The sequence below is a fragment of the Sebastes fasciatus genome, chromosome 15, assembly GCF_043250625.1.
Source record: "Sebastes fasciatus isolate fSebFas1 chromosome 15, fSebFas1.pri, whole genome shotgun sequence".
In the NCBI taxonomy this organism is placed as follows: domain Eukaryota; kingdom Metazoa; phylum Chordata; class Actinopteri; order Perciformes; family Sebastidae; genus Sebastes; species Sebastes fasciatus.
The window spans coordinates 2,557,246-2,582,953 of record NC_133809.1 but is presented as its reverse complement, the minus strand read 5'-3'; the positions used below and the strand labels follow the sequence as shown (position 1 = coordinate 2,582,953).

General features: G+C 41.6%; 2 protein-coding genes across 7 annotated transcripts in view; both read right to left on the bottom strand.

The window, feature by feature from the left end:
• The window catches only part of LOC141783772 (voltage-gated delayed rectifier potassium channel KCNH5), a 178,619-nt gene extending 163,453 nt beyond the window's left edge, over nucleotides 1-15,166 (bottom strand). The window contains exon 1 of the mRNA XM_074661260.1: nucleotides 11,293-15,166. The gene's annotated coding sequence lies outside the window, so the exon portion shown is untranslated. The remainder of the gene's footprint in view (nucleotides 1-11,292) is intronic.
• Nucleotides 15,167-15,359: 193 nt separating this feature from the next.
• ppp2r5eb (protein phosphatase 2, regulatory subunit B', epsilon isoform b) overlaps nucleotides 15,360-25,708 on the bottom strand; it is a 53,932-nt gene continuing 43,583 nt past the window's right edge. For all 6 annotated transcript variants that reach the window (XM_074661263.1, XM_074661264.1, XM_074661267.1 and 3 more), the window contains 11 exons: nucleotides 25,494-25,595; nucleotides 24,518-24,610; nucleotides 24,229-24,359; nucleotides 21,969-22,028; nucleotides 21,115-21,223; nucleotides 20,298-20,351; nucleotides 19,941-19,991; nucleotides 19,724-19,843; nucleotides 18,574-18,701; nucleotides 17,006-17,107; nucleotides 15,360-16,518 (listed from right to left, as the gene is read on the bottom strand). In XM_074661263.1, the coding sequence (XP_074517364.1) occupies nucleotides 16,419-16,518; nucleotides 17,006-17,107; nucleotides 18,574-18,701; nucleotides 19,724-19,843; nucleotides 19,941-19,991; nucleotides 20,298-20,351; nucleotides 21,115-21,223; nucleotides 21,969-22,028; nucleotides 24,229-24,359; nucleotides 24,518-24,610; nucleotides 25,494-25,595 (1,050 nt within the window). In that variant the 3' untranslated portion in view covers nucleotides 15,360-16,418. The remainder of the gene's footprint in view (nucleotides 16,519-17,005; nucleotides 17,108-18,573; nucleotides 18,702-19,723; nucleotides 19,844-19,940; nucleotides 19,992-20,297; nucleotides 20,352-21,114; nucleotides 21,224-21,968; nucleotides 22,029-24,228; nucleotides 24,360-24,517; nucleotides 24,611-25,493; nucleotides 25,596-25,708) is intronic.

The following is a 25,708-nucleotide window of genomic DNA, read 5'->3' as shown; positions in this document are numbered from 1 at the left end:
TAAGGGAAGTTGTGTGCTGGAAGTAGTCACTGTGACGTCACCCGTTGGTCTGTGGACTACGGTTTTGAAGCCTCGAGTTCGCCATTTTGGTCGTCCCATCTTGGTTTTTTGGCGTCTCGTTTTGTTTTTTGGCCATCATCATTTTGGATTTTGGTCTTCCAATCTTGTTTTTTTTGGCCGTTGCGTTCTTGGTTTTTGGGAGCTCATTTTAACCGTGTGCTCTGGCTGCTCAGGGCGCACTGAGCCACAGCGGCGGCCTGTTTGTTGCTGTGGGCTCGCTCCTCAAAATAACCACCATATGATATGTTTAATATGTTTTTTATTTAACCAGGTAGTACTCATTGCAGCATTTAAACATACATTAAAGTTTCAGACGCCACAACATAAAACAAATGCAAAATAAATACATGCAATGCACAATATCATACAAGACACATTCAAATCAAGTGAAGATATTCAGAAACACAGACAGCTCCCTATTGACTCTACTTAGGTCTTTCATTAATGTTTTAAATTCATCAAAAGTAATCAGATTTCCCAGATTCAACTTAGCTTGCAGTGTATTCCAGGATAAGGGAGCGGAATAGCTAAAGGTCATTTTATGTTAGGGTTATAAATCATCTGTGTGATGATGCCAGAAATAAAACAAGAGATTTTATCTTTCTGTATCTTAAAAAAAAAGCCTAATATATAATATATATACACAAATATATAATACTTCCATCTTGGTTTTTGGTCGTCATCATCTTGGTTTTTGGTCGTCTCGTTTTGGTTTTCGGTCGTCGCCATCTTGACATTAACTGAAATCTTTTTACAATACATATACTTTGCATAATCAGACCAGAAAACTCCACGAGTACCACTTTGAGGCACAAATCACACCCGATATTATATGAATCCTTCAGCAGTTAGTTGTTGCAGCTGACTCACTTTCTCTGACTGTATCTCAAAGTCTTATTTACAAACCTCTTATTTATATATCTGCACCTGTTAACACCTGCTGACTCCCATCAGACGCTGTCTAGTCTGTCAGAATCACCTCAGAGAGCATATTACAGCATTATGTGTGTTTGTGTGTTGAAAACGCTCCAGTGGGACGCCTTTAATTGGCCCACTTGCATCATGGGATATCAAACATATGTGACAGCACAGGTCGGACAGCTGCCTTCTGCTGTAACAGTCTGAGCTGCTCTCTCTCTCTCTCTTACATACTCACTCACTCACTCTCTCACTGCACACACAAATGTACGGAGGTTCACTGATGACAAAACTGCTGTTTGAGAGGGGCCGCCCGTTACATGCATACAATCTTTTCAAAATAAACTTCCGTCTTCACAGGACAGGATTAGGAAAAGATGGTGGTTGGATTAATATAATTACAGAAGAGGTGAAACTAAAGTACGGAAGTTATGTGACGCATAAATCAGCGTTGACTTGTCCCGCCACTTTCAGGTGTTATATGGTAATAAAGTGGTAACGTCTAAGCCATAAACTAAGGTCAGAGAACGTTGAGGTTTGAGGGTTAATATTTGGTTTTAGCATTACAGTTAGATTTAGGTTGAGGTTAGAGAGGAGTGTCTGTAGATACAGGACCTAAAAGACCACAACAAAATGTGCATTACCTGAGTAACAGTTTTCACTTGTGTGCTGATAATAAAATGCTGGAGAACATTTCCCAGATGAGCAGATACTTTGTGTGTGTGTGTGTGTTGGAGGGAAAGTTTTCCCCCGACACAACCTGAAAATGAGCCTCATCACTTGGGTAAAACATCTTGTGTTCAGGTCCATTAACCAGGATGTAGAAGAAGTTGCTGCTGGTGATTTAAGGGATTTAATCTTCTTGTTGTTTTGTTGCAGACTGTGAGTCTTTCTGGACCAAACATAATGAAAATGTTTGTGTTTATGATCCCATGAGCATAAACACTGGAACAACCTCAGAGGTTTTTGCATGAAGTTGCTGCACGTGTCGGACCGGCCAGCGAGCGAGGAGAGAGAGAGAGTCTCCACGGGGATGTGATGACTGTAATCACTCTAATTACACCGCATCACTAACCCTCAATTATGCCCAATCAGCATTCAGCAGGCGGGCCGGCATTGTTCGTGTGGAGCCGGCGCTCACGACCGGCAGTAGCCGCCGACGAGCCTGATGAATGTATTTGTAGACGCAACGACTCCAAAGAGACGCGTGCAAATCAGCTCATCGACTGAACCTAACGGCCGGCTCCTAACGAGCAAAGACACAACAGAGAAATCCAGTTTGTGCAGTAAATCTGAGCAGTTATTTCCAGCCCTGCTGCTCATCGAGTGGAAACGAGTAAATGTCACACGGTGGAGATCAAACGCAGCGGTGGGACGACGCGGACGCCTCGTTTGGGGAGGGAAAGTGGGGAAGAGGCGGAGATGGAGGTATCGAACCCCCCCCATCCCCGATCAATGCACCGCCTGCACATCTGGAGGGAGACATCCCTCCTTATTGATCTCATAATTAATTAGTCCAGCTTCCAGCAGCGCTGCCCGTCTCTCACCGGCCTTAAAAAAGGGGAAGAGGATCGGATATCAAAACGCTGACCCCCCCCACCCCCTCACTCCCCTCGCCAAACCTCCAACCACGGGCCAAACTTTTAGCTCCATCAAAGGGTTGGATGGGTAGAAAAGAACATATGGTGGTGGTGGTGGTGGTGGTGGGGGGGAAGTTGGAGTGAAGTGAGGCTGGGAACAGCAGAGCCGAGGGACTCGGTGGTTAAATGGGTTTTTGTCCACTACAAACAGGTCTCGGTTGAATCACCAATCTGCTGTCAGGGGACCAGAGAGAGGTTTAAATGACTGTTAATGGTCAATAGAAAGTCCACTCCAGTACACTCATTGGATAAAGGCTCCTCCCCTGAGCACCACCGTTCTCTGAGCATTGTGCTCGTGTCCCGTCTCCAAATGTTTGTCTCCCTAATTACTGTGTTTTATAGCTCGCCAGCACGACGCATTCGCATTACTGTCCTTGAGATCTGCCGTCACAAAGGGGACGCTCGTCAATTAGAATTTTGATTAAACTCAACAGCAGCTACGTTCTCGATCTATTCCAGGGGTCAGCAACCTTTACTATCACAAGAGCCACTGCAAAACATGTGATCATTGTGATGAAGGTAACAGTTTATAGTCTAAGTATATAGTATATAAGTCTAATGCAGTGAGGGCCAAAGAGACAATGTACTATGGAGTATTAGGGTCACATTGAGGGAAAAAACATCTGAGATTTCCAGAATAAAGATGTAATATTACGAGAATAAAGTCGTAACTTTACGAGAAAAAAGAAAACACCTAAAATTACTACTTTATAATATTATGACTATTCTCCAAATCTCAGATTTATTTTTTTCCTCAATGTGGCCCTAATACTCCGTCGTACCGTCGTACCGTCGTACCATAGATCTACAACAATGATAAATAAAAATGTAAACCAAAAAAACGGTTATTCATTTCCATTTTAGAAATCCACAGGGAGCCACTGGAGAGGAGCTGAAGAGATGCATGTGGCTCCCTGTGAATTTGACAATTATATAGAAATGAATAATGTTTTTAACATTTTAACTTTAATTAATCTTTGTTGTAGGCCTAGAGTGATTCTTACATTCTCCAACTGCAAAATTGTGTAGCCTATATTAGGGATGGGCCGATACCCAAACGCCAGGTATCGCTATCGCTATCGGTAATCGGGACTGAAAAAGTGGGATTGGTGCATCCCTAGCCTTTACACTGAATAAGAAAATACGTTTTAACATTTCAGTGAACTAAACTGTGCGTCATAACCTACGTACGTCTACGGCCCGTCTCGTCACTTATCCTGTAATTTTGCCGATCTGGAGAATTTAATAATGCGTGGAGAGATTAGTTTGCTTTCTGCGGCGAGAATTTAGCAAACAACAAAAAAAGTAATTGAAAGACATTTTCCAGAACAAACAAATCTACTCAAGACGTTCTTCAATGTCCCGCCTCTCGTTTGCACTTCAAGCCTCGCTGCATTAGACTTAATGGGCGGTGTTACCTTTATTATGAGGCTCAAATACGTTTTGTGGCTCCAGACAGATTTTTTTATTTAGTCTCTTTTGATAGTAAAGGTTGCCGATCCCTGCTTTAAGCACTCTACTCCTACAACAACTGGATCTAGAGAGGGACGGAGCGTTTTTTTAATCGGCCACTATAGTTCTCCAACACGCTCGGCACACGAGACAAGATGTAATCTGCAACCTCACCGCTAGATACCGCCAGATCCTACACACTGTTCCTTTAAGTTGACCAGCTGTTCGTTCATGTCCCGTGTTCACAACGTTCAGAGTCATTTTCACTGTACAAACGTAGTAGGTTTACACCCAACCCTGGGGCTCTTTCCTAAACCTAACTATGGTGGTTTTGATGCCAAAAATAAAGTGGCGGTATGAGACGAGTTGGGATGAGAACGTGTTGCAGACTCATGACATGCAAACCCCAGTTCTCTGCACAGTGTATGTCATCATATCCAGCCCAACCACTTACCTACGACAAATGTAGTAATTTATTGGCTTGAAAAAAACAAAAAACGCTGCAAACACGATCCATTGAGCGATTACATTTCCCTCACAAATTTGGCAAAAACAAATTGGTAGTATACAAAATATTCCAGGAGATGGGGTTGCCATAGCAACACTAGTGGTCAAAAACTCCTCGGGATAGCTGTAAAGCTAGATTTGGACAGAGGACCTCCTCTATGAAACAGGTCTACAACCCGCCTTAGTCGCTATTGTTCTTCACTAACAAAATGTGCAAATAGGAGACACGGAGGGACCTTAACAGCCATGTGGTGTCACCTGAAGGGGACATGAACAGTTTGCTGTGGCATCGAGTAAACCCTCTTCCGCTGCTCTTTAATTGCAGACCACTTTTTGTAAAATGTTTTTTATCTTCCCGGCGGACTGCGTGGAAGCGTTCGGAGGAGGCGCCCTGAGGTGAACCTGCCTGTGATCACTTTGTCTCGCTGTTATAGCTAATTACAACCGTGATGCTCCTTCTGCAGTTTGTGTCCCTTTCTGTCTCTGAATCCTTTCGCCTCCGTCTGAATGGGTTTATTTTGGAGCAGTGATTCTAGTTAATCATTCCCCTCTTAATCTCGGGTACACAGTAGCGGTGGCATAAAGACACACAGGATACAGTTAAATGACGGCCTCGGGAGCAGGAGATAGAAACCTTGCATAAAATCAGAGCCATATTTAAAAAGCAGGAGGGAGGAGTGACATGATGCTTATTTCTAACTGAAAAAGAAGAAAGTTAAATCATTTTCAACGGCCCTCAAAACAGGTTTCCGTTGATATTTGCAGCACAATGTCAAAGGTGTAAAGAAGACAACCAACTGTTCCATGACGTTAACTTCATGGTTCCCAGAGTATGAATCAGGAATCCTCCCCAAAACCTTTTCACTAGTGCCCCCATGAGGACAACACGATCGATGCAACGTATCCTCATCTTTACACATGAATGCCGGTCTCCTGGTGAAAGTCCTGTTTTTTGACCCGCCCATCCGACCCGACCTCCTCCCTACACGACGTTTGCCGCTATTTATACTTCCTGTTTCACAATTATGTTGGTGTACGAATTGGTTTCGTGCAGACCATCACGAAAAAATATGAAATTTGTGTCAATCAATACATTACATTCATGCAACCAGGCTGTATAAGAAGAAAGTATTAAATGACCTCAAATGAGAAAACCCGACATGAGATGTGAGATAAGATGACAAACGCGTTGCCATGACAACACGAGACATAAAGTACCTTTGATACAGAAGTCTAACATTACTCATCACCAGCAGACACAACAGCAACAATTAAACCAAACTAAACATCATAAAACTCATCGTCGCGTCCACACGAGTGCACCTGTCCATGTGCATCTGTGCATGAACAAGCCGCTGATTTATGGGTCGAGAGGTTTTGTGTTCTTCCAACTACAAGCAGGGAGAGAAATCTGACTATTCCAGGGGAGTGAAATCAGGCTTTTAGACCGCTCGGCCCGCCACCTTACTCAGGGAGTCGGGAAGTAGCTGCGAAGGGTTTTCTTTACACGATCTGACAGCCTGTTTCGCAGCACGCTGCATTAAGTCGTGTTAAATATTTAGCTGCGCTGCTTTGAAACAGGAAAAATGGATGTTTAGAGTCCTCGGTGGATTTCAAAACGTCTTCCGGCCTCCTAGTTTCCTTCCTAATAAACAAGCCGAGCTCTGTCAAGGCGTCCGCTACGTTTACTGGGATTAATTAACTCCTCGAGATGAAACGTAATAAAGAAAATAGACCCAATTAAACATTTAGGAGAATGTAAAGATGCAGAGAGAGGCCAATATGCATGATTAAAACTGATGATTGGGTCATAATTCACGCAAGAAGAGAGGAGAGGAGGAAACAAGAGGAGAGGAGAGGAGAGGAGAGGAGAGGAGGAAACAAGAGAAGAGGAGAGAAGAGAAAAGGAGGAAACAAGGAGAGAGCGGACGAGAGGAAAAAAGAAAAAGAGAGGAAAGCAAAGGAAAGAGTAGGAGAAGAGAAGAGAAAGGAAAAATAAAAGAAACAGGAGTAGAGGAGAGGAGAAAACAGGGAGAGAAGAGGAAAGAAAAGAGAAGAAGAGAGAAAAGAAAAGGAGAAGAGATCGAGGAGAGGAGAGGAGGAGGAAACAAGGAAAGGAAAGGAGGAAACCGGAGAGGAGATGAGAAAATGAGAGGGAAGGAGATGAGGAAAAGAAAGAGAGAAGAGGAATGAAGGAGGAAAGAGACGAGTCACGTGAGTCGCTGGTCATGTGAAGTTAACGTCAACCACGACCGTTTCCTAACCCTAACTAAGTGGTTGTGTTTCCTAAACCTAACTTCCTGAGTTTATTTTGAAAGGACACTACAGTCTGCATGTACCGAGCATGAGTTAGATGAGGTGACGTCTGTCTGCAGTCCGTCCACACGGAGACTCACTCCGTCTCACCGAGCCGCGTTGTAGACATCACAGGTTAGCGGTGTGTCCACACGGAGACTCACTCCGTCTCACAGCGCCGTGCTGTAGATATCACAGGTTAGCGGTGTGTCCACACGGAGACTCACTCCGTCTCACAGCGCCGTGCTGTAGATATCACAGGTTAGCGGTGTGTCCACACGGAGACTCACTCCGTCTCACAGCGCCGTGCTGTAGATATCACAGGTTAGCGGTGTGTCCACACGGAGACTCACTCCGTCTCACAGCGCCGTGCTGTAGATATCACAGGTTAGCGGTGTGTGGGCTCGTAGCTCCTCCAGCAGCAGTATATTTATGGAGGATGGTGGGAGGATTCAGACGTTCTTCATTGACCAGAAATAATAAACAGCTTTCATCTCATTCATGTTATTATGAAACAAACATGACAGTTTGAGTCTCATTAACATCACAAACACGTTATGTGAGTTCTATCCTCAGAGCATCGCTGGGAGAATCCCTGGAGGCGGTGATTTCCACATCACAGACTGACGATGAGGACTGAACTCTGGCTGCGGAGGAGACATCCAGGAGGACGGAGGAGGAGACATCCAGGAGGAGATGTCCAGGAGGAGGGAGGAGACATCGAGGAGGACGGAGGAGGAGACCACAGAGGAAGAAAATGAGAGGAGGAGGAGAGGAGAGGAGAGGAGAGGAGAAGAGGAAGCAAGGAGAGAGAGGAAGAGGAAACAAGGGGAGAGGAGAGGAGAGGAGACAACAAAGAGGGAGGAGGAGTCATCCAGGAGGACGGAGGAGAGACCACAGAGCAAGAAAAAAGAGAGGAGAGGTGAGGTGAGGAGGAAACAAGGAGAGGAGAGGAGAGGAGGAGGAAAGAGGAGAGGAAACAAGAGGAGATGAGGAGAAACAAGGAGATGAGGAGGAAAAAAGAGGAGAGGAGAGGTAAGAGGAAACCAGGAAAGGAGGAAACCAGGAGGAGAAGAAAAGAAGAGAAGGAGTAAAGGAGAGAAGAGAGGTTGAAACAGAGAGAGGAAGAGGAAGAAAAAAGAATAAAGGAAAGGGAAGGAGGAAACAGGAGAGGAGGGAACAATGGAGGAGAAGAGAAGGTGAAAGAAGGAGAGAAGATGAGAAAACAAGAGTAGATGAAGAAAGGAAGGAATAGAAGAGTTGAGGAAAAAAGAAAAAAGAAGGAAATGAGGAGGAAACAAAAAGAGGAGAGATGTAAGAAAAGGAGAGGAATGATGGAGGGATGGAGAAATAAATACTGTAGCATGAATAAGAAGAGAGAGACAAACAGAAAAGAGAGGAAAGATAAAAGATGCAGAGGAAGGAATGGAGAAGAGGAGGAGGAGGAAGAGGAAGAGGAGGGAAGAAAGAGAAGAGGAGGCTGCGTCTGATATGATTTGGCAGAGGAAGAGAAAGAGGAGAAGAGATGCAGCGAGGAGGAGGAAGAGGAGTGGAGGAGTCTCAGAAACAGGAAAAGTGGAACTTGGTGAACTCCAAAATAAGAGCGTGCAGAGCGTGCAGAGCGTGCAGAGAGGACATGACTCATATTTAATAAATATAATGATAACCTGAGTCAGTGTGACATCGTCTGGTGTTTCTTTTAATGATAATAATAACACTAACAGATCCATTATTTATTATCTAATGAGATAAAATAACATTATTGATTACTGACAAGAACATTAATTAATCGCGACTGTAAAAAGCAGCAAGTTAAACACAAAAGTGAAGTTAACTTGAGCCCACTGCCGTTGCTATGCTGGTTGCTAGGTGAAAGAAATTCACAATGCATTATGGTATAGTTTTAATATTGAAGTATTGTACTTCCTGTTGGGTTTAGAGCATAGCCCCAAGAGACTTTTTTTTAAGTCTATATATAATACATGTCCCGACCAAATTTGGTACATCTAGGTGAAACGTACCGCGGGGGCTGCTTCGTCAAAATATTCTAACGCTGCGTACATACTGTAAATTACACTGTAAAAAAAAAAGATTTTTTCAATAAATTTAATTTTTTTTGTCTGTATTTCAAAATGACAATTTTTTTTTTTAAATTACATGTACCATTGTGATTTATACGTAAATGGTCTTAGATTTACAGTATTTTTTGTAATCACAATCAATTATCTGTATTTAAGCTTTTCTTGATCATTTTTAAAGATGATTATTCTGTTTTTTAGAGGTTTATGACTCTATTTTAACAATTAATTTATGTTAGAAGAAAAGGATTTCATGGAATTCTAAATATTTCTTGTAAAAATACTTTTTTTTTGCAAAACTTCTGAGTTAATGTAAATTTGGGCTTTTGCAACGTAAAATGACATGTTTCATTTGTGATTTATATGTAAATGGTTTTAGATTTACGGTGTATGACTATTATAACAATAAATATATGTTAAAAGTAGAATATTTCTTGTAAAATTACAGTAATAAAGGCTAATTACATTAAGATAATTACTGTTTGTTTTTTTTACAATTTATTTATGTTAATTAACGGACAGTATTTTTCTGTTTTTTAACAGACATTTTCCGTTATTTTACACTTTTTTTTTTTACAGTGTACGCAATATAACAAACGTACGTATTTTAACCCAAACCACGATCTTTTCCAAAACAAAGTAAACCCAAAAATGTTTTTGTACACAGAACTTCAGACAGAGGCAGGCTAGCTGTTTCCACCCGCTTCCAGTCTTTATGCTAAGCTAAGCTAACTGCGTCCTCATCTCACTGACAGACGGTCCAAAATGTTGAACTGCTCCTTTAAGAGAGCTGATAACAGTATGAACTAGGTATGTGTGTGTGTGTGTGTGTGTGTGTGTGTGGGGGGGGGGGGTAATCAGCTGTGAGCTAATTAATTATGACAGAGCTCTCAGAGAGTCACACCTTTTCTTCATACAGAGGCCGAAGCGTTCAGGCGTTGAGGACCTTCCAGTAATTAGACCTGGACCAAACGTAGGACACGTCTTCCTGTCTGCGAGCTGTCCACAGGTGATCCTAATTAGATAAACGGTCACCGGCTCCACCCACGCTCCTAATTACAGTCCACTGCACCGTCTCCTAACACCATCACACAGAGACCTCCACGTCTCTGACATCAGCTCCTACAAGCTGCTGAGCTCAGATCAGATCTTATACGTCTTTATCAGGTGAACTGAGCCCAACTTCCCGCTCTTTCTACACACAGTCGGCCATCTTTAGAGCCGGACATGAAGATAACACAGCCGAGAAATACCTCAACATTAACTCCCCTTACAATAAAAGACGTTTATTCAAGTATTAGTATACTTCTTTTAAACTTGGAATAAAAGAGTATATCTTCAATTTACTTTTCATGTACTTATCAGAGATATACTTCAGTATAGCTTATACCGACAAGTATACAGACAAGTTTAAGTGTACTTGGATTATACAGAAAAGACCATTTGGCTAAGTACTATAAGTTCACTTAAGAAAACTTACAAGTATACTTGCAGTAAAAACTTAAACTTGTAGTTTACTGTACTTTAAAGTGTACTTTCATAAACTAAAACGTGGGCTACAAGGGCTATACGTTCACTTGTTGTATAGTTCGTATCATAGTTGAAGTACAAAATACAACTTGGATGTAAACTAGTTGTGTACTCAATTTACCACTCTTACATTTAAAGTATACTTAAAAGTATTCTTTTATATACTAAAAAGTGGGACAATTTAGTCCCAAGAAGTATTGAAGTATACTACAAGTACAGTGATATTAGTATATTTACTACATAAAGTATATTTGGGAATATATTTGAACTTTACTTGAAGTATACTACTCTTTCGTAAGAGTAGGCCCTTACTACAAGTTGTAGGATTGTGACAACAGAAGTTAACTGCAGTAAGGAGAGGCTGATAACACTCTAAGATCTTATTGTCATGATGTGAGTCGCCTGCATCGTATGTTGATTATAAAGTATGTACTTAAATACTGTTGTTTAAGTCATCATCATTATAAGTGTCTGATAGCAAAGTGAGTATATATATATATATATATATAAAGTAACTTCTTTTGCAAAAGCAATAAAAAGTGAATTACAAAAAGAAAAAGAAAAGGTAGAAATGTCTCTGAGCTGCAGGACTCTACTGACCTCTGGTGTCCGACTGAGGAACTGCTCAAACAATCAGCTTTAAGAAGACGCTCCAACACATTTAATAATCATTTCAGGATTAATCAGCGTCTCTGATTAGTTTCAACACTTTTAATGTTCACATGTGGCTTTTCTTAGTGAGCATGAACTCAAATAATGAACACGTCTACCTCCTGCAGTCTGGACTTCTTAAAGCGAGCAGAACCACTCACCTCCTCCTGTAGACTTCAGTGTTTTACTCTGAGTTCAGCAGCGGGGGGAACTTTGAACTCAACAAAAAGCATCAAAACATCCACAGAAACTTCCCAGAACTCTCCTGCAGTGTGATCCACATCTCCTCGGTCCGTCTGTGTGTTCAAAACACTCAGATCCGAACTTAATGACTTCAAACACACAAACACATTCTGGATCCTCTCAAGGCCCTGCAGAGCTCGTCAGTACACCTGTGCTGCAGGTCTACCTGCTCCGCCTCCTCCTGCTCTCTCATTGGTCAGGAAGTAGATCCACATCTGGGTGATTCCAGCTCACAAGGCCATGAGGAGGTCATGATGAGGTCATGATGTCACTTTTAAAGGACCAGTGAGTAGATCTTTCTAATACATTTCTGTGTTGTTCTTTCACATAACTACAACTATAGAAGTGTAAAAAACAGGCTACGTCAAGTAGACATACATGAGGGGGTGCCTGGTTTATTCTCTTCTATATCTATATCTATTTTTAAGCTAGATTGAAGATACTGGTATCATATGAAACTATAAAACCTGATGAATCCATCGGTACCATGTCATACTAGCTGGTCATGAAGGAGGTTAAATAACGCTCCAAACTTGCGCTAAATTTTCACGACGAAAAACTGTCATGTCCATTTTCAAAGGGGTCCCTTGACCTCTGACCTCCAGATCAGTGAATGTAAATGGGTTCTATGGGTACCCACGAGTCTCCCCTTTACAGACATGCCCACTTTATGATCATCACATGCAGTTTGAGGTCAAGTCATAGTCAAGTCAGCACACTGACACACTGACAGCTGTTGTTGCCTGTTGGGCTGCAGTTTGCCATGTTCTGATTGGAGCATATTGTTTTATGCTAAATGCAGTACCTGTGAGGGTTTCTGGATCAATATCTGTCATTGTTTTGTGTTGTTAATTGATTTACAATAATACATTTATACATACATTTACATAAAGCAACATATTTGTCCACTCCCATGTTGATAAGAGGATTAAATACTTGACAAATCTCCATTTAAGGTACATTTTACAGATAAACCATTGTATATTTATCTGGTCCATCATGCTAAGACAATTAGAGAAGCCAATAAACTGACTGAGTCAAGTTCGTACACAGGAACAGCTGCAGTTATCCAACATCAGCCACCGGTCGTACCTGACCAAGAAAGACCAGCTGTAAAACCCCTGGATCTGCTTCTTCGCTTTGCTTCGACGAATCTCCCTTTAAGGTACATTTTGAACAGATAAACACAGTCCCATTCACACACACACACAGCCTGTGAACCCAGTAAATAAAGCAATCCAGCGTCTGTGCTTTATCACAAAACAGGTTTAATTTAATATCTCTTTATTTTTTAAAATAATTAAACATTTGTATTTCTCCAACCCTTTTTTATCTTTTTTTTTTTTTCCTTTCAGTTTTTAACTCATATTATATCCGGGCCGTTCTAAAGCACACATTAATTCTGCGAGGGAGGAGGGGGGGGGAGGAGGTTCAACGTCAAATCATCCATCACAACTCCCAAACCGCTCTGCTCCGAGCCTCTACTCCCCCCCCCCCCCCCCCCGACCCCCGACCTCCCCTGACCTCTGACTCCCTGCCTACCTGCCCTCACCCTCACCCCCCCGCCTCCCTCCCTCCCTCCCCAACTAAAAAAAATATATCCAATGGTCAAAAGAAACTTCATCAAAATATCCAAAATGAGATAAAAACCAAAAGAGGGAGGAAGTGGGAGACCGAAAAGAAAAAACAGACTAAAAGGGGGGAAACACTATCATAAATACCAGGAAGTCTTGTTCCATAATACCTCTTTATATACTGGATACTCCTCTCCACAGTTTCCTAAGCAAAAAACATAGGCTAAATTACTACAAGATACAAGATTATCAGTGTACTGCATTCAATAACAATGTACAGGGTTGTCTTTTTTTTGTTGTTGTTGTAATACTGTGAAGTCAACGCGGCGCCCCCCCCCCCGGTGGGCGGAGGGGGGAGGAAGAGGAGGAGGAGGAGGAGGAGTGGGAGGTGAGGTGAGGCAGGGGCGCTCGTCTTTTTCACAAACAGGAGGAAGATTTTTTGGCGCTCCTCTGAAGACTTTTTTTTGTTTGTTTTTATCTGTAAAGTCCCCGTTATGGCCGGAGGAGGGTACCAGTGCCAGACTGATACCTGGGATACCTGGTGGGGCAGGTAAGGAGGGAGGGAGGGAGGGAGGGAGGGAGGGGTCAGAAAGGGTTAGAAAATAAAAAAGATGGAGGGAAGGAGAAGAGATAATCAACTGGATGAGAAGTAGTCCATAGCTTTTTGTTGGAGGAGAAGGAGGAGGAAGAGGAGGAGGAGGAGGAGGAGGAGGAAGAAGTGAATCGAGTGCGTTTACATGCGCTTTCTTTCTTTTATATGAAGTCGGATCACGATCAATAAGTGCTTTTGATTCACAGCAAGAAGGTCACAGGTTCGATCCCCGGTCTGGGCGAGGCCTTTCTATGTGGAGTTTGCATGTTCTCCACGTGTTTGCGTTGGTTTCCTCCGGACATACTCGCCAGCTTTGAGACCATAAGGTCTGGGGATGGAGTCTCAGAGACTTTGCTTCCTGCATTCTGGTGACTTTAAAAGAATGAAAATAAAATAATAAGTGCAGTGCAAAAGCATTTTTATGTTAAATCTTCGATTTGACCTTTAACTTCCAGGAAAGAAAACTGAATAATTCTCCCGTCTGGTGTGAACTTGGCGTTTGAATCTCTGGTAGAAACTAATATTCATGTTTTTATTTAGTTTTGCTCCTGCTTGAATATTTCTTTCTCACTGAAAGTCCTTTCAGACACAACGTGACAACGCCACCACGGCGCTCTGAAACCTATTATTTCCAACGGCTAGCGTTGCAGCGTTTTTTTGCAGCATCGAGCGAAGCCCGACTTTGGGCGCTGCACGCTGTGGCGAGCGCAGCTTGAACATGAGCTCAAACTGCTCTCTTCCGCCGGGAAACAACAGTTGGTGTAGCTGTTGTAGTAGGGATTATAAACTAGATGGATAAGATAAAAAGGGGGGTAAAAAATTGCCATAAATCGGGAGAATTGTGACACCGGGAGGAAACCGGGAGAGGGCGATGAAAGACGGGAGTCTCCCGGGAAAATCGGGAGGGTTGGCAAGTATGCCTCCGGGTTCTCCGGTTTCCTCCCACCACCAATACATGGGGTTACATCAGGAAGGACATCCGGCGTGAAACCGATGCCAAATCAACGTGTGGATCAACGATCCGCTGTGGCAGCCAAGAGACAAACATACGAAGCTGGATCACAACCCTGAGTGACGGAGAGCGCCACATCACCAGGAAGTTACACATAAAAGTAAAAATAAATGATGGTGAACAGGATTTGAAGTAATCAGGATGGGAGCTCAGCCGGCAAAACAGGATGTGACGCTCGACTATCCTTTAAAAGTTAAAAGAATCCGAGGTCATGGAGTCGGGTGTCAGATTTGTGTCCTAAAACAAGACATTAAATTAATGATCTGTGCATCAATATACTTATTTTGTTCGTCATTTATTGCATAAATTAGTAAATTCATTGCTTAACGTTAATATGGTATTTACTGTTGCCCCGAGACAAATTTCAAGTGTCACTGTCGATACGACCACCAGACGGCACCAAAGTAAAGGGGAGAAAAAACCTCCCTACACATAGTGGTTTAAGTCTTTCATTTAAACCCCAATTCTGATTTATAGTGAGCATTTTTGCAGACTGAAATTACGTCTCTACATAGTAGTTTTCATTGTTCGTGCTTCAACTTTAACAGTTGATTATTTTAGCGCTTCCTCCGTTCACTGATCGCTTTCATACGGCTGCGTCAGAGCTGCTGAAACTCAACCTGCTGAAACTCGACCTGCTGCTGCTGCTGCTAGTTCACGTTAAAATGGTGAAACACATGGTGGCTTTTATTGTGAAGCAGCCACAGGAAATGCAACGTCACTGAGCTTCTGCTCGAGCTTGTAGTCAAAAACATGTGATTTAAAACTGAACTCTACGCTAATAATAAATAACGCCAGAGAGCGAGGTGGAGATTATTATTTTTAATAATTCACTTCTGTTGTCTTTTGACACAAAAATGACAATTCTTTTCTGGTATTTTGAGTTCCTAAGAAATGAATCTTGAGGGAATTAAGTACGTAGTTTGAGAGTGAAAAGGTAGATACTAAATTGAAGAACAGAAATAAGTATATTGAGCACAAAGCTTCATTTCCCCCTGAACGCTCATGTAAACGCACTCAAAGAGGAGATGGGTTGAGTCGCTGTTGTTGTTTTTAAATGTGGTTTTTGTTCAGTTATTTTGTCTGTTTAAAACAGGAAGTAGAACCTGCAGACAGGTGAGTGGGGGGGGACCCATAATCAGTCCGGACGTCCCACACGGGGGCAGAAAAGACAGACGCACCATTAGAGAGGAGGGAGGGAACAGAAAGATGGAGGCAACGAGAGGAAAAGCAAAGAGGAGAACCAGGAAAATAAAAATGACACACGGGACTGTACTGAAGAAGAAGAGCGGGATGAAGAGTTAAAATCTATCCTCTCTTTTTTTGTTGTTTTTTGTTTTCCAAGAGTTCGTCTCACGTCCTACAGTCCAAAAGTTTTTTTTTGTTTTTTGTATTTATTTAATTCCCCCTCCCACACAAGTCATTTTCTCATTTTCTATTTTTTTCTTCCTTTTTTTTTTATTATTATTGTTTTGTTTTTCCGTTTTGCAATAATATCAGTTTAAGGGGAAAAAAAAGAAAAAAGAAAAAAATAATTATTTACAGTGCTGTTGAAAGAATGAAAACAGACGTGATGAATCTACTGTAAAGTAAGTCGCACAAACACAGGAGGAAAAAAAAAAAGAAACCTAAGAAAAAAACAAACAATTAAGAAAAACCAGCGGCGGGCGCTCCGTGACGATCCAGAGACGATCCAGAGACGATCCAGAGACGATCCAGAGACGGTGGCCTGTATCGGGGATTTCTCGGAGCTCTGGGCTGACATGGCTGATGTGGAGGGAGTGGGGGGTGGATGGGGGAGTCGGGGAGGGGGAGTCACAGGGGGAGAGGAAGGGGGGGGCAGAGGGGAGCGCGGCGCTGTCTTCGTTAAGTTGGGATGATCCCGTCGCTCCTAAGGCCCCGCTTCAGCTCCAAGTCCTCCAGCTTCTTCCAGAGCTCCTCCCGCTCCTTCTCCTTCTTCTTCTCACTGGAACACAAACAACATGGAGGACCAGTGTTTACTGACACTGTAGCCACTGTAGGATTCATCTTCTGAGCACCATGAACACCAGATGTTGAGATATTTCAGTCTGGATCAAAGTGGTGGTCCAACGAGCGTGGCTAAAAATCATATCTTTCTGAACTTTGTGGAGTTTAAAGTGGTACTCGGGATCAGCCAGTAACACCACTTTTGGTATCAGAATGAGTTTTATAAAGTGGGATTGATGCGTCCTTACTACTGAACACTTCAGTGAACTTTGAATCCTGATTGGCCAATAAACACCCAACCTTCTTATTACGTATTCTCTCCATTAAATCTACTGAAAGTTTCACAATGAAGTCTGAAAGATGTTAGCGTCACTACTCTTCCTCTCATTAGCGCTGCTCCTGTTAGAACTTCAGCTGTGTGATGATAGTAGCGCCGCTGCGGTCGTGTGAATGACATCGTTCATGAATGTGATGCAGCTTCTCACCGCTGGCGGTCCGACTTGTAAGTGGCTGTGAGATCGTCGAATAAGGTACTGTTCATCTCCATGAAGGCCTTCAGTACGTTGTACACCAGCGCGACGATGGCCCTGCGAGGACGGAGGAGAGGGATCACAGTTCACAAGTGATGACGGCACATCCTGTTTCACAGCGTCTAGAAACTCTTATCATCCATTTATACTTTAGATCTCATGGAAATTATGCTTTGGCATGTTAATATATGATTTTATAATTTGTATTATTGTGTTTGTTTAACGTCCAGCCTGTCAGGACACCGAGTCCACAGGTTTTCTACAAAAAAAAGGAACTCACTGTGTGTGTGAATCTTATGCAGATGAAGAGACGGAGGCTCAAAATTATAAGACTGTGGTCTGTCTTATTTATACATAATTATTTATTATTAAAATTACTATTTATTCATTTTTATTCATAAATTTAAATATTTTATTTTATTTACAATTTTTATTTATTTATTTATTATTATTATTATTATTATTATTACCTTTTTCTCTCCTTTGTTTTTGAATATTTTTGCTCTGTACATATTATTTTATTTGTTGTGATTTATGTTATTGTAGTCTGTTTTTTCTTAAGGAAACAAGAAGCATGATTAAAAAAGTATATGGTCTGTCTTATTTATTTAAATGTATTTATTATTATCATTACTATTTATTTATCTATTTATATTAATACATTTAAATTTAACTATTTTATTTTATTTATAATTTGTATCTATTTATTTATTAATATTATCTTTTTTTCTCTCCTTTGTTTTTGAATAGTTTATTTTTTCAATTTACAGTTACTATGTGTTATATGTACATATTAATTTATTTGTTGCGATTTAGGTTGTTGTAGTTTTTCTTAAGGAAACAATAAAAAGCATGATAAAAAAAAGACTGTGGTCCGTCTTATTCATTTCTATTTATTTATTTATTATTATCATTTCTATTTATTTATTTATATTCATATATTTAAATTTAATTCATTTATCATTTATATTTATTCAGAAAAATTAATAATGAAAAACATATTTTTATATTATTATTCTTAATATAATACGATTATTTAACAAATATATTTTTTAAGACCCAGAAACTAAAATCATCCCCAATTTTCCCAAACCTGCTAGTTGGTCATGTGGACGCAGGAAGTGCGGGTGCTGATGTTGCTACATCATTCCCTCATCCTGGCCATTCAAATTAATGTACAACCCAGGAATTTTGAAGAGCATTAAAGGGATTTTTCTCATACACTAAACAAAGTTTTGTTGTCTGCAGCGAAGTGCCGCTGCTCTCTGCTGTTTACAGTAAACACAGACAGCTTAGTGTGAACTTTAGGTCAAAACACAGTCATGAGAAACACGGGGGAAAACCGAGGAGAGCTGCTGACGATCAGCAAAAAGCCAAACGCACCACACATGACTTCGTGTGGGAACATTAAATCAGGGTGAAAATCATCTAATAAAATCTGCTTTCTCAATTTCTTGTTGAAAATCTGACTTTTTTTGTATTACACAACGGTGCTGCAGAGGTTTGTTTTAAAGGTGACTCACGGGTTCCAGTGCTCTTTGGAGATCCTGTAGAGGCTGGCGAACATGATGGGCAGGATGACGCTTGAGTTCTCCTCGATCAGACTCATGATGTACTCGTTGTTCCAGTAGTACAGAGCTCGCTCTGCAACCTGCCACCACAGAGACAAACTGTCAACACTCACAATCAAATATCTTTATATATATATATATATATAAATACACAGAAGCTTTGAAAGTTACAAGTGTTCCACTGAAGGGGGAAAGTTAACTAATAGATATCACCATGAAACTTCTTTCTTTCTTTTTATCACTCCATAAATCAAAAAATACTGTCAACAGCCATAAAAATAAATATACATTTTCAAAAAAAGAATTAGGAATAAAATGTTCTATAAATCCGGCTATGAATGATATATGAACATCCCCTCTGTAGAAACCTTCAGAATATAGATAGGAATAAAACTGGATCGCCAAAATGCATCTTAAATTCAGAGTGTTATTTGGCATCCTTCGCGACATGCTCCGTCCTTAAGTGTTCTAGTTTCATATGATACCAGTACCTCCACTCTAGCTCTAAACAATGCTACAGCCCAGGGTTCATTTTGGCAGATATTTTTTTAGTTTTAGTCGCCGAAAAGTCATTCGATTTTAGTCAAAATGTTTTTTCTCAATTTTGTCAGCCATTTTTTTATTTAGTCGTCAGATTATATTGAATATTTCTGTCATTTTAGTTATTTAACATAACATTTTATCTTATTATCTGATGAAAAACACAGGTTGAATGATTAAGAGTGCAGCTTTGCAGTCAGTTCGAGTCTAACCCTGCAAAAATATGTGTTACTAATACTCGGGATTGGGATCTATGTTTTTAAACTACATTTTAGTCTCGTCATTTTGCACGTTTGATATCGTCACAGTTGCTGTGTCGTCTCGTCTCAGTCATGGAAAAAAAGGTCCTTGGTGAAAACTATTTTGTCAAAGTTTTCGTTAACAAATGAACACTGATACAGCCTCTGAGAGACAGTAAAGTAAAGTCAGCGAGGGCGTCCTTAAAAGAAGACGAAGAGGTTAAACTAAACTGTTTCACAAAGTCCTGAATAAATTCTATAAATGCTTGTTTCAGGTAAAACCCACTGATGCTGATTTACATCCTGACTGGGCGGCCACTGACCTGGAAGTGTGGGCTGGAGACACATCTGGAGATCTGTTTGAAGAGCGGCTCCTGGATCTTGACGAACTGTGTTGGTTCGATGACGTCCAGGATCTCCTCCAGCTCCCCTAGAAACATCACCTGCACCGCAGCACAGCACAGGACGGACATAGTATTACTACACAGAAACACACAGAGTTCACACACAGTTCAAACTAAAGGAAACAACAAGCCTCACCTCTTTTTGACTGCAGGTTTTTGGCCAGAACTTCAGTAAGCCTCTGATGACCTGAGGAGGAGGAGGAAGAAGAAGAAGAGACACAGACTGACTGTTGGTTCTTTTACTTATTATTATTTGGTTTCACTTTCATTTAACACCACAGTGAGGCGCTGTCTGCCCCATTACTGATCCACCTGCACCTCAATCATCAGCTGTAGTGATCACACTGTTGCAGGAAAAGAGGGATGTGTAGCAGCACAGAAATATGACTAGATTTACTGAGGCAGTCATTGATTAATTGATTGGCAGTTGATAGAAAACAAGCGATCAGTGTTCAGACTGTTATACTGGAGTCTCTTACTGGTGGATACTTACTGGTTCTGTTAATGTTGGGTCTTTCTCTAGGAACTGTACAATGCAATACGCCAACTGCAGGGAGAGAAGAGAGCACATGTTAGAACACACACTTCTGAGCCCTTTAGCGTAGCTTACAACAGCAACTCAGATACAACTTGAACTACTTGTCACAGTATGACCAATACTTATTATATATACGGCATAAAACGTAATGCCGACTCCTGCACCTGCATTTATTGGCCACAATGCTTTGGTTTTCAGCTGAAATTGTCTATTTTAAAGTTGCAATAAACAAGTTGTTTTGCTTTAATTTAACGTTATGAAGTAAATGTTGATTGCACAACGTAATGACTGTAAAATAATGACACCATCAGCGTTTAGATTGGTTCCCTCTAAGTTTCACTATGCAGGTCTGTCTGCCACTCGGTACGACACAAAGGAAGTGCGTCAACCAGTGTGCAACCAAAACAGGAAGAGGGTAATGCTTTTGTTTTCCCTGGTAGCTATCGGTAGCTATCCCCAGTTGCCAAAGAGTATCAACTTAAACCGTTTGTCACGTATATACAGGTACATTCATTTAACCTCTGCATTTAACCCATTATAGGAGCAACTTGAGGTTCAGTGTCTCGCTCAAGGACACCTCGACATGCAGACAGTAGGAGCCGGGGATCGAACCGCCGACCTTGTGGTTAAAGGATGACCTGCTCTACCCACTAAGCTACTACTCTACTACCAGTAGCGGAAATGGAGGTAAACAAAATGCAGTGTCACTCTGTGGGAGAAATACTAGATTATCAGCAGAAAGAAAGGTTACACACAAACAGACATGTGTTACCTGTGCGTGGAAGAGGGACAGACTCCTGACGGTGTGGAGGGGGATCAACACTTTGACCAGAAACTGTTTATGCTCCGCTTTCAGTGGCAGAGCGAAACCATTGATTATACTGGGAGAGAGAGAGAGAAAATATGAACATAAATTAAACATGAACACATCAAAGAGTTGCATTGTGACCCTCTGAAAGCAGGTGGGAGATCAATGAGCTGCAGACGAACGAGATGGAACTGATGCTTTAACCTTTACAGCTCCAGACTCACAAAATACAGGACTATCAAAATTATCATTAGTTCATTTTTATCTGTTAACTAACATTCGGAACCTTTTCAGGCCTGTGAACTTCAGTTTACTTCCCCAGAATTCCCCTATTTCATTTATTTTTATCAAAAATAAAAGCAGAAACTGTGATCAGTCTGAGAAAACCGCCCTCAACGACCCCAAACAACTCCTGACACACAGCTGATAAACTTTTTTTTATGGATTAAAGAGACTGTTGAGCTGAGAGGATTCATTTATTTCTTATCTACGAGCGAATCTCTGCTCCTGACTCTTCCCTGAACTTCACATCTCGACTCGGATTTGGCTCCATAAAAAAAAACTGGATTTTAACACTCGGCTTTTGAGTTTTCATCATCAATCTTTTTTTTGCGTTCTGGATTGTCTCTTGATAAAAAGATCTGTATCTCCATCAGAGTGCACGATGAAATAAAAAGATAAAAACATCCTCGTATCGTTACGACTAAACAAAAAGCAGGCAGATATCAGGGTTGACTTGGTGCTTTCAGGGCCGTGTGTCTCTAGCTGGAAGCATCAGAGTGTAAATGTGCGTCTCGGGGTCGGAGGCCTCCACATACCTCCCCAGGATCTCCAGCAACTCAGCCACCCCGTTGAAGTGCTCCGTCTCATAAACAAAACTGCAGAGCCGACAGAGAGGGAGGCAAAGAAGAGAGGAGACAAAAGACAGGAGACAGAAGTTAAACAACTAAAAACAGATGAGCAAAGACGGCAAAACCAGATGATTAACATATCGAATGAAGACTATAACTTGTTGGCAGAACGACAAAAAACACACCATGAAATGACTCGCTAAAGGACATGATGTGTTTAACACTGCGTTGATGCTGTTGTACCAGTTAGAAATAATAACTGTCGACCTTGTCCTTGTTTTTTTTTGCAATCATTTAGTTTTTTAAACCTCAACAGACCCATTTGAGTCTTTTTTAGGGGGTGCAGGGGGTGTTTAGGGGGAGATAGCAGGTCTGTAGTAGATGTCACATAGAAGTGGTGTTCATAATCTGAAAGCTGGGAACCTGAAGATTAATTTGAGATGCAGCTGAGCACTGTGTGCCTAGTTGTTCTAGTCATAAATCAGAAATAAACATGAAACAATAATTAATTAATAAATAAATAAATAAATAAAAATAAATTGTGAAAGTGTATAAGGGTTTAAAACATGATGATAGAAGTATGTGATGGTCATTCCATCTCTAGTCTGATCCATCCATCCTCTGAATGCTCTAGGTCTCTAGTCTGATCCATCCATCCTCTGAATGCTCTAGGTCTCTAGTCTGATCCATCCATCCTCTGAATGCTCTAGGTCTCTAGTCTGATCCATCCATCCTCTGAGTGCTCTAGGTCTCTAGTTTGATCCATCCATCCTCTGAGTGCTCTAGGTCTCTAGTTTGATCCATCCATCCTCTGAATGCTCTAGGTCTCTAGTTTGATCCATCCATCCTCTGAATGCTCTAGGTCTCTAGTTTGATCCATCCATCCTCTGAATGCTCTAGGTCTCTAGTTTGATCCATCCATCCTCTGAATGCTGTAGGTCTCTAGTTTGATCCATCCATCCTCTGAATGCTCTAGGTCTCTAGTTTGATCCATCCATCCTCTGAATGCTCTAGGTCTCTAGTTTGATCCATCCATCCTCTGAATGCTCTAGGTCTCTAGTTTGATCCATCCATCCTCTGAATGCTCTAGGTCTCTAGTTTGATCCATCCATCCTCTGAATGCTGTAGGTCTCTAGTTTGATCCATCCATCCTCTGAATGCTCTAGGTCTCTAGTTTGATCCATCCATCCTCTGAATGCTCTAGGTCTCTAGTTTGATCCATCCATCCTCTGAATGCTCTAGGTCTCTAGTTTGATCCATCCATCCTCTGAATGCTCTAGGTCTCTAGTTTGATCCCTCCATCCTCTGAATGCTCTAGGTCCCTGGTCTGATCCATCCATCCTCTGAATGCTGTAGGTCTCTAGTTTGATCCATCCATCCTCTGAATGCTCTAGGTCTCTAGTTTGATCCATCCATCCTCTGAATGCTCTAGGTCTCTAGTTTGATCCCTCCATCCTCTGAATGCTCTAGGTCCCTAGTCTGATCCATCCATCCTCTGAATGCTCTAGGTCTCTAGTCTGATCCATCCATCCTCTGAGTGCTCTAGGTCTCTAGTTTGATCCATCCATCCTCTGAATGCTCTAGGTCTCTAGTTTGATCCATCCATCCTCTGAATGCTCTAGGTCTCTAGTTTGATCCATCCATCCTCTGAATGCTCTAGGTCTCTAGTCTGATCCATCCATCCTCTGAATGCTGTAGGTCTCTAGTTTGATCCATCCATCCTCTGAATGCTCTAGGTCTCTAGTCTGATCCATCCATCCTCTGAATGCTGTAGGTCTCTAGTTTGATCCATCCATCCTCTGAATGCTGTAGGTCTCTAGTTTGATCCATCCATCCTCTGAATGCTCTAGGTCTCTAGTTTGATCCATCCATCCTCTGAGTGCTCTAGGTCTCTAGTTTGATCCATCCATCCTCTAAATGCTCTAGGTCTCTAGTCTGATCCATCCATCCTCTGAATGCTCTAGGTCTCTAGTTTGATCCATCCATCCTCTGAGTGCTCTAGGTCTCTAGTTTGATTCATCCATCCTCTGAGTGCTCTAGGTCTCTAGTCTGATCCATCCATCCTCTGAATGCTCTAGGTCTCTAGTTTGATCCATCCATCCTCTGAATGCTCTAGGTCTCTAGTTTGATTCATCCATCCTCTGAGTGCTCTAGGTCTCTAGTCTGATCCATCCATCCTCTGAATGAATGAAAAACACAAACTTTTGAGGAAGAGACGTGTACTCACCGTAGAAAAATATTATTGATCTGTTTTCGTATAAAAGCCCTCAGACCCAGGAATTTGCCGTAGATTCTATGCAAGACTGTCTTCAGGTAGTCTCTCTCCCGAGGATCCTCGCTGTCAAACAACTCCAAGAGCTGGACGGAGAGGAGGAACACAGGCAGATGAAGGAAAATCAGAATCAGAGAGAGAGAGAGAGAGATGACATAAAAACATCGAAGCAAAGAGACACAGAGAGGACCGCAGGGAGAAAGAAAACATGGAGGACGATATTTGAAGTGATGCAGCGACTCACCTGTAGGACAAACTTCTGGTCTATGTACTTTTTGGCAATGCTGGGCTGGAATTCCTGACTCTCCAAGAACCGGATGAAGAACTCGTATACCAACTGGAGAGAGGAGGAGAAGAAGAAAATGTCTTTGATCAGCTGCTTTGCAGGAAGACTGGTCACAGTTTGTTCAGTTTCAAAGAGTCAAACTTCTTGCTGTACAACAACAAGAAGCTGATTAAACAAGACTCGGTCCAAACCCAGTACGTGTCTGGACCGTGTACGGTCAGTCTGTGAATTTGTGGCTAAATTGTTTCACAAATAGTCAGTGGTCATGTCTATAAAGTTAAATCCAGCGGTACATGTGTGTCAGTGTGCTGACTTCACTATTACTTGCCCCCAAACTGCATGTGATTATCATAAAGTGGGCATGTCTGTAAAGGGGAGACTCGTGGGTACCCATAGTTTTTCCTCGCCAAAATTTAGCGCAAGTTTGGAGCGTTATTTCGCCTCCTTCACGACAAGCTAGTATGACATGGTTGGTACCGATGGATTCATCAGCTTTTCTAGTTTCATATGATACCAGTATCTTCACTCTAGCTTTATAACTGAACCCGCTACAACCTCCAAAAGATCAACTCCGTTAAAAGAATTAGTGGCGTTAAAACAATTTTGCGTAGACGCATTATTAACGTTGACAGCCCTAATATCGATTCATTTTGTTTATAATGGAAATGAGTGTTTTTTTATCAGGCTTGGGCCCAAAACTGCTGCTGTGTTTTGGAGTCGGGCTTGGACAGAAACTATGCTGATTCATGTAGGGTCGGGTCTGATTTTTAGGTTTGATCACAGCTCTACAGCTCTGGATTAAAAAAGAAAGAGCACATAACTCCACCAAAAGTTGTCTGTTCTACATTTCTGTTTGAGTACCAGTTAAACAAACAAGATATATGTTAATTAGTAAATACACACACACACACTTATGTTTTGGGCTGTGTTTCACCTGTAAGTGCGGCCAGGAGGCCTCGAGCGTGGGCTCGTCTTCCTCGGGGTCAAACTCATTACTGTCGCTGGGCGGAAGGGTCCGGAATATGTTGTGAGACACCTGGAAGAAAAACACAAAGAGGGAAATATGTGTGTCAGCGTCATGACTGGTTTCAGATGAGCTTTGAATGTGTGGTCCTGAAGATGCATGAAACAAAGACGAAAGGAGACTGG